Raw genomic sequence first — 14,542 nt, 5'->3', positions numbered from 1 at the left:
TCTTGTACTCTTCTATCCATTTTGATTACCTCTCGAGGAAATTTGAAGACACGTTTATTCTTTTCTCGCGATTTGAACGATTCGTACAGACGAAAACCACACAAGCATATGGCGTTTTTCCTCCGAGAAAGGCTAAATGTCGGCTAGTACCCATTGTGAATAGATAGCTTGACCACCACGCATTAATGGTCGGGACGTGACGTCAGTAAAATTCAAGCGATTGACACCTGTCACGTGACCCGTTTTTAGGAACAGCTCCGCGGTGATATGTACTACACATTTCAGTATCGATTTGATACCAAGTAAACACAGGGCTAACAGATTTTGGGGGACATTTTTTTGTAATCTTTTTGCCTTTATTAGTTGATCATGGTTACAATCAGAATAAAATGGGGCAACAATACAATACTATCATATACAACAAACTATAAACAAAAATATTAGGCAATAAATAAAAAAGTCAAAATAAGTAAACAAACGCTAAGCAATTTAAATTGAGAGCCAGTAGGCTCTAAATTTAAATTATTTGGCTTTTATCCCCCCAAAGCCCTCCTGTGCCCAAGTACAATATTTACCAAGTTTATGAACAATATAATATATGTCATGTTTAAACATAACACAGATATTTGTAAAAACAGCCAATGGAAAAATATTGCACTTAACATGTCATTTATTGTATCATTATATAACTATTATTTATAGGCCTAAACATATAAACAACCACTGTATTATTGAAGTGTTCCTACAAGTTCTAAGTTTACTTGTCAGCTTTGATTGCAATGTACTGTCTTATTATAAACCCAAATAAGTCACTCTTCAGATCAGACATCTGCTTTATTGTCACTTCTGTTCAATAAAATCACCTACAAAATCATCAAGCAGCATGTGATCATGACACACATGCACTTTAAAAGTTCAATTTCACATCCTCAAACAGTCAAGGCTGTAAGGGATTAAAAGTGCGGTGTGCATATATAATGTTTTTTTAAGAAACTAATTTTCCATGAGATAGTGCAGTCTGGAATTTGACCAAAAATTATACATCTGAAGTCACACAAAACTTACAGTAAACTTAAGAGAGAATCTAATGATTTCTTTGGCCTACATCCAAAAAATTGGACCGACTCAGAGGTGAACGCAAAAAGGAAAAAACATACGCAGGATGTTTTCTTTTTTAACTTCTCTTTACACTGGACAAAAAATAATAGGGCTGTGAATCTTTGGGTGTCCCACGATTCGATTCAATATCGATTCTTTGGGTCACGATTCGATTCAAAATCTATTTTTTTTTCCAATTCAACACGATTCAAAAACTATTTTTTTCCCGATTCAAAACAATTCTCTATTCATTCAATACATAGGATTTCAGCAGGATCTTCCCCAGTCTGTTGACATGCAAGCAGAGTAGTAGATTTTTGTAAAAAGCTTTTATAATTGTAAAGGACAATGTTTTATCAACTGATTGCAATAATGTACATTTGTTTTAACTATTAAATGAACCAAAAATATGACTTATTTTATCTTTGTGAAAATATTGGACAAAGTGTGTTGTCAAGCTTATGAGATGCGATGCAAGTAAGCCATTGTGACACTATTGTTCTTTTTTTTTTTTTTTTTTAAATAAATGTCTAATGATAATGTCAATGAGGGATTTTTAATCACTGCTATGTTGAAATTGTTACTAATATTGATACTGTTGTTGATAATATTAATTTTTGTTTCACTACTTTTGGTTTGTTCTGTGTCGTGTTTATTGCTGTTCTGAGTGTTGCTAGGTCAGGTTTGGTTTTGGAATTGGATTGCATTGTTATGGTATTGCTGTGTATTGTTTTGTTGGATTTATTAATTAAAAAAAATAAAATAAAAAATAAAATAATAAATTAAAAAAAATTGATTTTTTAAAAATGAGAATCGATTCTGAATCGCACAACGTGAGAATCGTGATTCGAATTCGAATCGATTTTTTCCCACACCCCTAGAAAATAATGTTACAAAGTGAGATGTGCAAAGTTTCCGTTTAACAGACCAGAGTGTTTGTTACATCTTATTTTTGCAAATGCAGTTAAAAATGTTAGAAAAATACTCAAAACATTGCCTGTGCAGTTAATAAAGTTATGAAAACTACAATTTGACTCTCGAACTGATTAGAGATGATATTGTACCAGGGATGTAACGATACGAAAATGTCATCACGGTTATCGTGACCAAAGTGATCATGGTTATAATTATTGCTGTATTGCTAAATGTGCTCAAATAGTACTTATACACACTGACATCTTTTGAACAAGTTTTTGTTTTAAATAACTAAAATGAGTACCGTTAAAAAAACAACATTATTTTGCATCTTTTGGGTTTCTTATGAGTCAACGATAGTGTTTTAGTCTTAACAACTTATCTGTTTTAATGGCTAAGCATTTATTGTTTAAATATTGGTTTGTAATGTAGCACTTCAAGATTTATCGAAAAGAAAAGTGCAACAAATATATTCTATTATTATGTATTATTTCTGGCATTCGAGTTTGTTCAGCAGTCCTTGAACACTTGTCTTTTATTCCTCAGAGTATAGAACAATTACTCTGTAGTAAGTGAGCAGTTTGTAGTTCAATGTGCACAATTGAATATCCATCCATCCATCCACTTTCTACCGCTTGTCCCAATATCTCAGTTGCTTAAACAGTAATGTTTTTATAAGTTTGGATTGAGGGACAAGTGGTAGAAAATGGATGGATGGATGGATTGGGGTATGTCGTTTCTTAATGAGGAAATACATTAATGTCTCTAGCTTTCACATTAGCATTTAAGCTAGCGAGCTGGCGCCAGTCAGTCCGTAAGTATATTAAAGTGCAGTTATCAATCAACGTTTTTCGATCATTTTAATTTAAAACGGTATTACTAACCACCAGGAGTTTTACCGCGGTTATCATTCATACTGTTTATCGTTACATCCATACTTTGTACAACTACAAACATCTCATAAAAATAATTGTTGTGGTAAAAATGATCAGTTACTAATGTTATTGCTCAAATGTGTTAAAATATACATGTGCTTCATTCGCAGTCCTCTTTATAGGCGTAAAAATACCTTTATTTGCCTTCTGCCAGGTTTTGTTCTACAACTTCTCGCTAAGTTTGTATCTAGTTGGTTTACAACTTAACATGTTTTGTGCACCGGACACTAAGACAATGACAGTTAAAATAGCATTTTAAAAAAGGTACAAAAACGATCTAAAATTATGTGTACTGCTTTATCCCAATTTCATTATTATTTATGGGGCAACTGATTAGAAATATGAGCAACCCAGCAATTCAGTGTTACACCTTAGAATAAATAAAATTATTGTTTCTGCACCCCATTAAAAGTCAGCAACTTTCAGACAGAATCCGAGAACAGATCTCTGGACCAATCGCAAGCTTCCTCCTGCGCTGGGGAGCCAATAGCAGCCCTATCAATGCCGCCACCCCCTTGTGAACATGCAAGAGTTGGACCCAACAAGATTCTTTTACAGTAGCGTCCATGCGGTGACGTTTTATTCGGAGAGCAGTCTGCTTTGACGTGTGTCGCAGCAGGAGTGGGCGGGACAATCACTTTGCGGTCTTCTAAATGGCTCAGTGGCATGTTCCAAACACTGCAGTCACGTTTTGAGGTTTTCGGGGTTGTGGGGATTCTGTAATGTTTCCTTGAAGGCTTTTTTGAGCAGATTCTGGTAGGTGAGGAGGATGATGATGGGTCTCTTTTAACAATGGGAGTGGACTGAGAGCATGGGATAAAGTCAAGAATTGGAGTTAATGTGTTTTCAGCTGGTGTTTTCTGACCTTTTTTAATTTTTTTTTGAACATGCGGATGTTTTAAATTAGGCTGAGCTTTCTCTGAGTTGAAACTAAACAGATCCTGTGAACAATTGTAGTCATCACCTAGCTCTTCATCAGTGTCACCACCAGATGACTGTACACTTGTGTCATTGATGTCCGCTAAAACCTTAGACCTGCCTACTGATGTCTTTGTGTCACGCGGATGAACAGAAGAACGTTTAGTGGACAGGGGAGTTTCTGTGTTGAAATATTTGTCCTCCTCACTCAAAAACTGTTCCAGACTTTCAGAAAAAGGCAAATCCTCCCACACCAATGAGCTTGAAGTGGTTGAATCATTCAGTTGGGGAGAGACTTTCTGCTCAGAGCCTAGCCAAGGAGGCGTAGAGGAATTTAAACAGTTCAGGACATTTCTGACTGATGAATATTCAGCAAATGAACTCTTTTGTTCCTCCTTAGTGCTACAGTTCACATCGCAACCTCTCTCTAACGGACCCGCTGTTTGCTCATTGACATCACAAGTGCTCCGATCTACTTCCTGCTCTTGCTCAGCGGATGAAGTGACTAGTCCCAGTGATTGTTGCCATGGCGGCGTTGGAGTGAGAGTGCTGTCATGGTACTGTGATCTGTGAGGAGAAAAAAATGTGACTGTAATGTGATGTCAATATTTGCATGAACACTTGCATTGGCTTTGCCGCATGTAAATGGTTGTGACTAAGTGCAAACAAAACAAATTGTAGGTAGGTGTTACAGATGTGCCGAATCAGCATCGGGCATTTTTGTGGAAAAGTTTGTAATCGGCCTTTAAATACCAATCCCAAAAAACAATCCCCTCCCACTGAAACTTTGGCTGACCAAGCCAGCTAGCAGCTAACTGTGTATCTCCATACATTGTGTGGCGCCACTATCCTAAGTTAATAATCATCACCTCTATTGCGGCAAAAAAACCTACATTTCTGACAAGTATTTGGGTAGCGCGATATAGACAATATAAACAATATTATTTACTGTATATATTTTAATTTTTTATTTCTATTAATCTTGATATGTCCTACTTATATTTTATTCCATATCCTACACATGGTTCTTCTATTTTACAAGTTTTATTATTTTGATTTTCCAACGTTCCTCAGATGAGCCATCTGCCTCAGGGGTTATCGGCCGTGCTTATGGGGGCGCTTTTGTGTCAGCGTACTGGTGGTCATGGTCTGGGGACCTCCTGGTGCAGATGCATACCTGCCAACTTTTGAAATCAGAAAAACCTAGTAGCCAGGGTCCAGGGGCCGCAAACGCAAAATGATTGATTGAATTCAGACAGGTTAAAATGTTGCTAAAACCATCACTTTTCTATCAGTCACAGTGACTTTTCAAAACAAAAATATTACAGCAAAAATCATATGGGTTGATTGACATGTTTATTCTGTAAGCTAACTTCAATAGTTTGAAATTATTTTGACAGTTAATGCCAGTTATCCTGTCAACCTTTCACAAGACTTCAATTTGTTAATTGAAAGTATAAACAGTATAAACACTTTTTACAGTAAACAAATGGTAAAACAGTACTAAACAATTCCATAAAAAAAAAAATTGGTGTCATTATTAACTTTCTGTCCAAGCTTGTATAATCTACTGCCTTGTTCAATTGTAAAAAATATTCTGTGCCTAAAATTCCCATTTCTATCACAATTATCATACTGTAAACATGGTAAGCTAACTTCATTAAAATTAATAGTCCTGTCAATAGCATGGAATTACAATTCAAATGTAGTTTTTTTGTAAGCCTTTCAAAAGAATTCAAAATATGAAAAATTAATGAAAACTAATTTAAGCCATCAGACACTTGAAAAGTGGCACATCACATCTCTAATGTAATCATTTTAACTTTTCAACAGAAATAGCACTGCAAAAATATTAAGGACATACTGTATTTTGGTAGTTATGCTGTCAACATTTAACAAGATTTCTTCAACTTGGACTTGAAAGCATAAATAGTATAAACACTTTTAACAGTATAACAGTACTAAACAATTCCAATAGATAACATTGGTGTCATTACCTTTTTGTGGCTAAAATCCAAATTTAGCAACGGCATTAGAATTGTGTTTTTTTGTCCCAACGTGGTCTTTTACATCGCTAATTCCGCCGTGTCCGATCGAAAAATCTTGTCTGCACAAGGTGCAATTCGCGTAGTTTTCACCCTTTTTGGAACGGATAATTATTCCCGGATAGGCTTTTGAATATTCTTCACGGAATGACTGCAGTTTTCTTTTCGGTTTAAGACTCGTTTGCGATTTTTCTCCGGCTGATTCCATGATCGTTTGCTCGTTTGGAAACAATGGGCAACAGGTGCCTCCTGCTTGGCAGCGGTGCTATAAATAGCCTCGCGCATGGCATTCGGAATGGCTCGATAGGAAGTTACGGGAAGCAGTGTCGATTGTGATTGTTGTTACGCGATTTTGTGAATAAAACTTAAAAATAAATACATTTTTAATTAATGAAAAACCATATTTTTTATCACTGCAACCGTAACCCGGAATAGGTTGATGAAAACCGTACTAATTACGGGGAAACCGGAGTAGTTGGCAGGTATGCAGATGGCACCTGTGATAGTGTTTACTCACATGTCTCCTCTGTACTCAGCCATGCAATCATTGGTCCATTTAGTTGCATATGTGTGTATGTTGTGTGTGTGTGTGTTTGTGTTTGGTACCTGTGTCCGTGCGTACGTATGTGATAATGGGGCATATGGGTCACCGGGGTATTGTTTTTAACTTTGTAAAGCACTTTGCGTTGCATTTCTTTTATGTATGAAAAGTGCTTTATAAATAAAGCTTGATTTGATAAACAATAAATTTGGCAGACAAAAAAGCTTTGAATACTATTGTTACAATGCATGTCGATGAAACATTGTAGCTCTGTCCTGCAAACTTGACAGCAACACACGAACGACCACGTCCTCAATGCAATGTAGCGTCCTCGCTAGCGGCTAACGTGCCTCCACAGTGCAAAGCCACTTCTTAGTTAGTAATGCTCACCTCCATGGTGCCAAATAAACTAAATTTCTTTAAAAAGGTATCACATCACTGGCTTCACTACACATTGTAGGTTATGAAAAGCAATACTAACTGCGAACCGCATGTTAAGCTATTCCTATAGCTTAACATGCTGCACTATGCTAACAGCTAAGCTAGAGCTCGAGCATAAACAAAGGTCTATGGATCTATATAAATACCTACAGTAATCATACTAAATAGTACAGTATAAGGTCGATAGCGCAGTGGTTAGATCGATATTTTAAACGATCAAAAAATATTTTGTCGTTATTGTTTACAAACTCACTAAACAAATCCCTGGACACAGAATGACTTGAAAGGCTAAAATCAAAATGATTTAAATCAAAGCCAATAGTACAAAATAATTTAAATATTTAATGAATACGGTGGCTTTTTCTGATTATAATTGTAATCAAAATATTAATTTATCAATAATGTTGAAAATTTTAAATATCAGTATCAGCATTGGTATGGCCAATACGGCTTAGATCAATACCGAAATGTGTAGTATCGCCTAAAACTGATATAAAGCATCCAAAAAGCAGAATAATGAGTGCTTATTACATTTCAACAGAAGTGTAGATATAATCATGATATAGCAGAAAGTAAACAGCTATTAACAGTAAATTATTTGTTTTGGGAAAATATTACAACCGGAAATGACATGTTATTGAATATGTCAGCAGCTAAATAAAGAGCATTTATAACCTGTTTTGAAATGGTCCTATTATTTATATACCAAATAATATATTGTGATGTATATCGTCATGGCAGGAGGCTGCAACATATATCGCAATATAGATATAAGGCCATATTGCCCATCTCTAAAAAGTATTATTATCAAAAGGGGAGTGGAAGATGATGCTAAACATGTAACACACCAAGTAAGGAAAAGCAGGAGCAGACAAGAAGGCATACTAATCACAAATATAGCATGAAAAAACAAGAAATAAAAGCTTAGTAAAGTTTAAGAAGTGTAGATGGAACCGTGTTACAGCAGAAAGTAAGCCGATATTGCTGTTCTCACAAAATATTTTTTTGTCCTTTTTGTTATTGCTTACAAATCCTGTGCATAACCAAAGGATGTAAAAAGTAGTACCAGTAGATTAGTAGTTTTTACTTTTGTTTAGTTATTATGTACTATTGACTTTGTTTTGATCAAACAACCATATATATAAAAAAATAAATACAAATTACCTAGTTTGAATATTGTGTTTATACTGTGTTTATTTAATGAGACGCTCCTGTTTCTTCCAGTAAACAACCAACTTATCTATTGGAGGATATCGTTTACGTTGCATTCATTACCTTGGCAGTGGGTGTGATACAAGATGAGAGAGCATGACGTGACTGAAGCTGCTGGCTGGTGAATCTTGCGGAATCAAGGGTGTAGACGAGATCGTGCAGGACTTGTTGGGATCGGTAGAAACCCGCTGTTCTACTGTTCTCCGAAGAAGTATACGATAGTAGCTAATGACAGAGCAGCCTTCCAGGCCTATGGCTTTGGGGGAAATCATCTGAGTGGCAGTGAACTGGGCCATGTCCTTAGGACCAGAACCACTTGGAACATGATCTTCTGACCATGGACAACTTTGAGAATTTGTCACCTGCAGAGCACAGAGAATAGGCTCAAACATTTTGTGTTACAATGCAGTCTCAAAAATTAAAAACTTACTTTGGACCGTAAATGTCAGACTCGCTTGAAGACTAGTTATGTGGTTGGCGGAAAGAAATCTGTATTTGTGCATAGCTACACAGAGGAAGGACAAACTGATGCCTCTTCATCATGTCTCAAGTGTAAGGATGAGTACCTTTCACATTAAAATCGATACGGTACCAACTTTTGATACCGGTTCCTTAATGGTATTAATTTTTGGTACTTGTGTGTGTTCAAATGTGTTGAGAAATGGTTATTTGTTTAATTTAACACTGAGCTGTGCTGTCCAGTTAACTTGTTTTCTTACACTTTTGTGTCTCATTTGCAAGTACTATACTGTATTAAAAGTAGACTTTGCATTCAGTTGCAATTCAAAGATGTCAGACGGCAGCAGTGTATAAACCAGGGGTCCCCAAACTACGGCCGGATCCGGCCTGCGAGCGTCCAAAATCCAACCGGAGGAAGTCCCAAGTTTAAAAAAATAATAATAAATTGGCCCCCGGCCAAATTGTTTTAACCCATTGCGGACTCCGAGTCAAAAAGTTTGGGGACCCCTGGTATAAACTGGTGTGTAATTATTGCCATTAAGTTGAATGTGCCAGTCTTTTCTTTTGTTGAGCCCTGCAAAGTGTACTGTAAGTATTGTATTTATTACACACCAGATATTGATTGTAACGTGCATCTTAGCTGTTTTGATTACCAAATTAGGAGGTGTTTAAATCGCCATGTAAAATCACAAATACGATTCTTTGGCATGACAAACCCAATGTACATTTTTGAGCATTATCTAGCATCGAGCTACCACATTTTGAAAAGTGGAGCCTTACTGTAATATTAGGTAGAGTTTAGAAAAATAATATTCTCCAATGCATCACAATTAGAACGTGGGTGATTGATGAATCAATGCACAGATATCCAAACGTCAATTATTTACATTTTAAATAAAGTTATACAGACGGCTCTAAAGTGTGCCATTAATGCTAATGTTATCTAAACGTTAGTTGTAGGTTTGTTCTAAAAAGAACAACATTAAACAAATTAGAATTTCACCAAGAGTAAGATGCAGTGTCATTTCAAGCTACTAGGTTTTGATTAAATAAAATAAAAACGAATGCAGCTGAGATAGGCTCCAGCGATCCCTCGAGACCCTAAAAGGGACAAGCGGTAGGAAATGGATGGCTGGAAAAACTTGTTTTGAATTACCGTATGTCTGTGTCATTTATATTCAATGTTTTTTTTTGTTTTTTTACAAATAGGGGGAAAACAATCGGAAAAAATTGTAAATTGAATTTTATGTGAAAAAAAAATCTGATTTAATTTTTAGGCCATATCGCCCAGGCATACCCTGTAAGGCAGATCCCTCAATGGCAGTACGCCGAGAAGGAATCCACCACCAAGGAAGAACCATCCATCCATTTTCTACCGCTTGTCCCTTTCAGGGTGGCGGGGGGTGCTGGAGCCTATCTCAGCTGCATTTGGACGGAAGGCGGCGTACACCCTGGACAAGTCTAAACCTCATCGCAGGGCCAACACAGATAGACAGACAACATTCACACTCACATTCACACACTAGGGCCAATTTAGTGTTGCCAATCAACCTATCCCCAGGTGCATGTCTTTGGAGGTGGGAGGAAGCCGGAGTACCCGGAGGGAACCCACGCAGTCACGGGGAGAACATGCAAACTCCACACAGAAAGATCCCGAGCCTGGGATTGTACTCATTTTCAATGTGTTTTTATTTGTGTACTTGTCTTAATCCTTTTGAATGTGTTTTACACTTTTCTCAACAGACCATTAACGTGGCGAGGTTGGGAGAGTGACTGTGCCAGCAACCTGAGGGTTCCTGGTTCGATTCCCACCTTCTACCAACCTAGTCACGTCCGTTTTCACACACTTCACCCTTGCTCCTGATGGGTCGTGGTTAGGGCCTTGCATGGCAACTCCCGCCATCAGTGTGTGAATGTGTGTGTGTTAATGGGTGAATGTGGAAATAGTGTCAAAGCGCTTTGAGTACCTTGAAGGTAGAAAACCGCTATACAAGTATAACCCATTTACAAGCCGCTTTTTGACCGTCTCTTCAGGATGCCCCATTTTGTGTGCTGTCTTCTTTACTTGGCTCCACTTTTGACTGCGTCTTCTCCCCGTCAGCCTTTCATATCTGACAGATATAAGTCAGAACTATATCCATCCATCCGTTAAATTTCTACCGCTTGTCCCTTTCACGGTCGCGGGGGGTGCTGGAACCTATCTGAGCTGCATTCGGACGGAAGGCGTTGTACACCCTGGACAAGTCGTCACCTCATCACAGGGCCAACACAGATAGACAACATTCACACTCACATTCACACACTAGGGCCAATTTAGTGTTGCCAGTCAGCCTATTCCCAGGTGCATGTCTTTGGAGGTGGGAGGAAGCCGGAGTACCCGGAGGGAACCGACACAGTCACGGGGAGAACATGCAAACTCCACACAGAAAGACCCCGAGTCCGGGATTGAACTCAGGACCTTCGTACTGTGAGGCACAAGGTACCCCAGCACCTCCAAAACCCTCAAATCTAGACTCCAAACATCCCAGAACAAGCTAGTCAGGTCACTTCTAGACCTCCACTCCAGATCACACCTCACTCCTACCCACTTCTCCAAAGTGGGCTGGCTCAGGGTGGAGGACAAAGTAAAACAACTTGCACTGAGCCTAGTCTATAAAATCCGCTACACCTCCCTGATACCGAAGTACATGTCAAGCTACTTCCATAACGTAAATGACCGCCATAACCACAACACCAGGGGGAGCTCCACAAACCATGTTAAACCCAGATTCCGATCTAACAAAGGTCTTAACTCATTCTCCTTCTATGCCACATCAATATGGAATGCACTCCCAACAGGTGTAAAAGAAAGTGCATCTCTATCCTCCTTCAAAACCGCACTAAAAGAACACCTCCAGGCAACTTCAACCCTTGACTAATACCCTCCCTCCTCCACAGCCCACCTCCCCAGATTGTAAATAATCAAATGTGTATACTTGTCCTTATGCTTTCTGAACTCACTATGTTCACTGCTTGCTGTACATATCCTACAAAGTCAGACCTACACTGTTTCAATGTCCATTTCTCAGATGATGCAATTGTTGATGACTGAAGTGCTGAGATCAACCAAACACCCCCCCTCCCCCGATTGTAAATAATGTAAATAATTCAATGTATATACTCTGATGATTAACTTGTGTGATGACTGTATTATGCTGATAGTATATATGTGTACCATGAATTGATTTACGTGGACCCCGACTTAAACAAGTTGAAAAACTTATTCGGGTGTTACCATTTAGTGGTCAATTGTACGGAATATGTACTGTACTGTACAATCCACTAATAAAAGTTTCAATCAATCAATCAAACCCCTGTGCAATCGTGCAAAAATGCTCAGAAACGTTTTGTACCTTTATACCAAAGACAAGACGTCTGCCGACAAAACTGTCCTCGACCGCTTTCGCCAGCAATTGGGATCTGATTGACGCTTCAGACGGTCCGTCCAAGTTCTCCACCAACCTACAACACCACAGATAAATACAAAAGCTCTCAACGTTCTTAATTGTGCTCACCTTTGAAACTCTGTTGCATGGATACCAAAGAAAGGGTTCAATGAGCTGCCAAATACTGTGACTCCAAATATTCTTCTGTCTCTGGTCACTCTTAGGGAGAGGCGATATCTGTACTGTAGTTGTTCCTTTAAACAACTGTAACCACATTTCAGGCATATGTATCTGCCGTAGGGACACACATTAAAAAAAAGTTAAATTCAACACGAACTCATTTCTCTAGCAATGCTAACAAGATACTTCACTTCACTGTGTTGATTGTTTTGACGCTTACCTCGTTGTGTCCTGCGTCTTAACATCCATTCTGGTAAAGCAGCCTCTACAGCACGGATAAAACACACAAGCATCTTGGGGAAACAACACAGTACAGTCCACCAGAGCTCGCCGAAAGGACATTTTTATCTCCTTGCGGTTGAATGGTGAGCAAAAGCTAGCCGCTATGCTATTAGTTCGCATGCTAAAGCTAACAAGTCTAACATGTCACTGTTTATGTTGTTCATTATGCCGACTGGAAGCTTTTTCATTCCAATGAATTTTGTATAAAAAAAAAAAAAACCTTTAAATTGACGTTAACGAAAAGTTTAAAACTCAAATTGACATAAGAAGGCGTATTGTTGACTTTTGTTTGCTCGTTGACTACTTTAAGTTAAGTTTTCTTCTGCGCTTTTTGTTGAATTTGGCAAAGTGCGTGCGTAGCGAGGTCGCCCCCTCATGGAGTCTATCGGTAACACATCAACACAAGGCTTTCATATACAGTATATTGTACGAGATTATTTAAAAAATACAGTATTTGCACAATAAACGTATCCATCGCGATACAATATGGTAGCCTATGAAACATTTTGATATTTTATAACATTTTCTTAATATTTGGTGACTGACATTTCTAAAAAGTTGCGTATTAATAGTCTAGCGCATTCATATAGTATTTACAGCATGTTTTATTTTTTATTTTTTATTTATGTATTCATTTGACAGGGACAGTACAATTGAACATTTCTACACACAGGTAACCGATGTCAAAGTACATATAGGACTTCTAGCCACTGGCTAATTTTCAACCCTTGACCCTGGTTAGGCTTTTTTTTTTTTAAAGTTGAGAAAAGTGTAAAACACATTCAAAAGGATTAAGACAAGTACAAAAATAAAAACACATTGAAAATGAGTCAAATCCAAGGCTCGGGATCTTTCTGTGTGGAGTTTGCATGTTCTCCCCGTGACTGCGTGGGTTTCCTCCGGGTACTCCGGCTTCTTCCCACCTCCAAAGACATGCACCTGGGGATAGGTTGATTGGCAACACTAAATTGGCCCTAGTGTGTGAACGTGAGTGAGAATGTTGTCCGTCTATCTGTGTTGGCCCTGCGATGAGGTGGCGACTTGTCCAGGCCGGGCCCCGCCCTCCGCTCGAATGCAGCTGCGATAGGCTCCAGCACCCCCCGCGACCCCGAAAGGGACAAGCGGTAGAAAATGGATGGATGGATTAAAATATTGGTCCCATTTGTCCACACTACATCCAGTTCTAGTGCTCACACTTCAGATTTTCCTTAAGCCACTTTTTCAGTTTTGTGGAGAAAAGTTTAATGTCCGACTGTGACTCCAGTGGCAAAGAGTTCCACAGATGTGAGGCCTTCACTGAGAACACAGACTGACCCAGAGTCGTCCGGTACCTTTTCGCTCTACAACCTGAGGGTTTCAGGTTCGCTCCCCGCATCTTGACATCCAAATCGCTGCCGTTGTGTCCTTGGGCAGGACACTTCACCCTTGCCCTCGGTGCCGCTCACACTGGTAAATGAATGATGAATGAATGATAGGTGGTGGTCGGAGGGGCCGTAGGCGCAAACTGGCAGCCTCGCTTCCGTCAGTCTACCCCAGGGCAGCTGTGGCTACAAATGTAGCTTACCACCACCAGGTGTGAATGAATGATGGGTTCCCAATTCTCTGTGAGCGCTTTGAGTATCTAACAATAGAAAAGCGCGATATAAAATCTAATCCATTATTATTATTTTTACAGCTACCACCGACTGCAGCTCGAGTCTGCACACCTTCACTACTGTATTATTTCTTGACACACCACACACCAATCCATTAAAAAACTTAAAAGCTTTTAAAAATTAGAAATGTATAAAATTATCAAAACTCATCATGTTATATTTTTGAGCAATATGGCAGTGATTATGCTTCATTGGTTTTTGATCTAATGTCTTTAGTGTTTGTCTATATAATGACAACATAGGCTTCACTACACATTTCGTGGCCTGTCCCCAAACCATGGCAAAATCATTACATGCATGTAAACCTGTGCAGCTTGAACAGATAAACACGGTCTAATAAGCCTGAAACAGTTTATATTTCTTTTTATGGTCTTAGTCATTTTTATAATAACAAACTAACACCCAAAAATTCCTTTACCTGCTCTATTTTATTTTG

General features: G+C 38.4%; 1 protein-coding gene across 1 annotated transcript; it reads right to left on the bottom strand.

Moving 5' to 3' along the window:
- Window positions 1-1,888: 1,888 nt before the first annotated feature.
- On the bottom strand, window positions 1,889-12,800 carry ddias (DNA damage-induced apoptosis suppressor). The gene is made up of 5 exons (XM_061964441.2): window positions 12,390-12,800; window positions 12,119-12,280; window positions 11,957-12,065; window positions 8,169-8,467; window positions 1,889-4,433 (listed from the first exon to the last, which is right to left on the bottom strand). The coding sequence occupies exons 1-5, from the start codon at window positions 12,569-12,571 to the stop codon at window positions 3,371-3,373; spliced, it is 1,815 nt and encodes a 604-aa protein (XP_061820425.2). The 5' UTR covers window positions 12,572-12,800; the 3' UTR covers window positions 1,889-3,370.
- Between the last annotated feature and the right edge of the window lie 1,742 nt (window positions 12,801-14,542).

This window comes from Nerophis lumbriciformis, linkage group LG06 (assembly GCF_033978685.3).
Source record: "Nerophis lumbriciformis linkage group LG06, RoL_Nlum_v2.1, whole genome shotgun sequence".
Taxonomy (NCBI): domain Eukaryota; kingdom Metazoa; phylum Chordata; class Actinopteri; order Syngnathiformes; family Syngnathidae; genus Nerophis; species Nerophis lumbriciformis.
The sequence above is the reverse complement of the archived record's forward strand: the minus strand, read 5'-3'. Positions and strand labels throughout refer to the sequence as shown.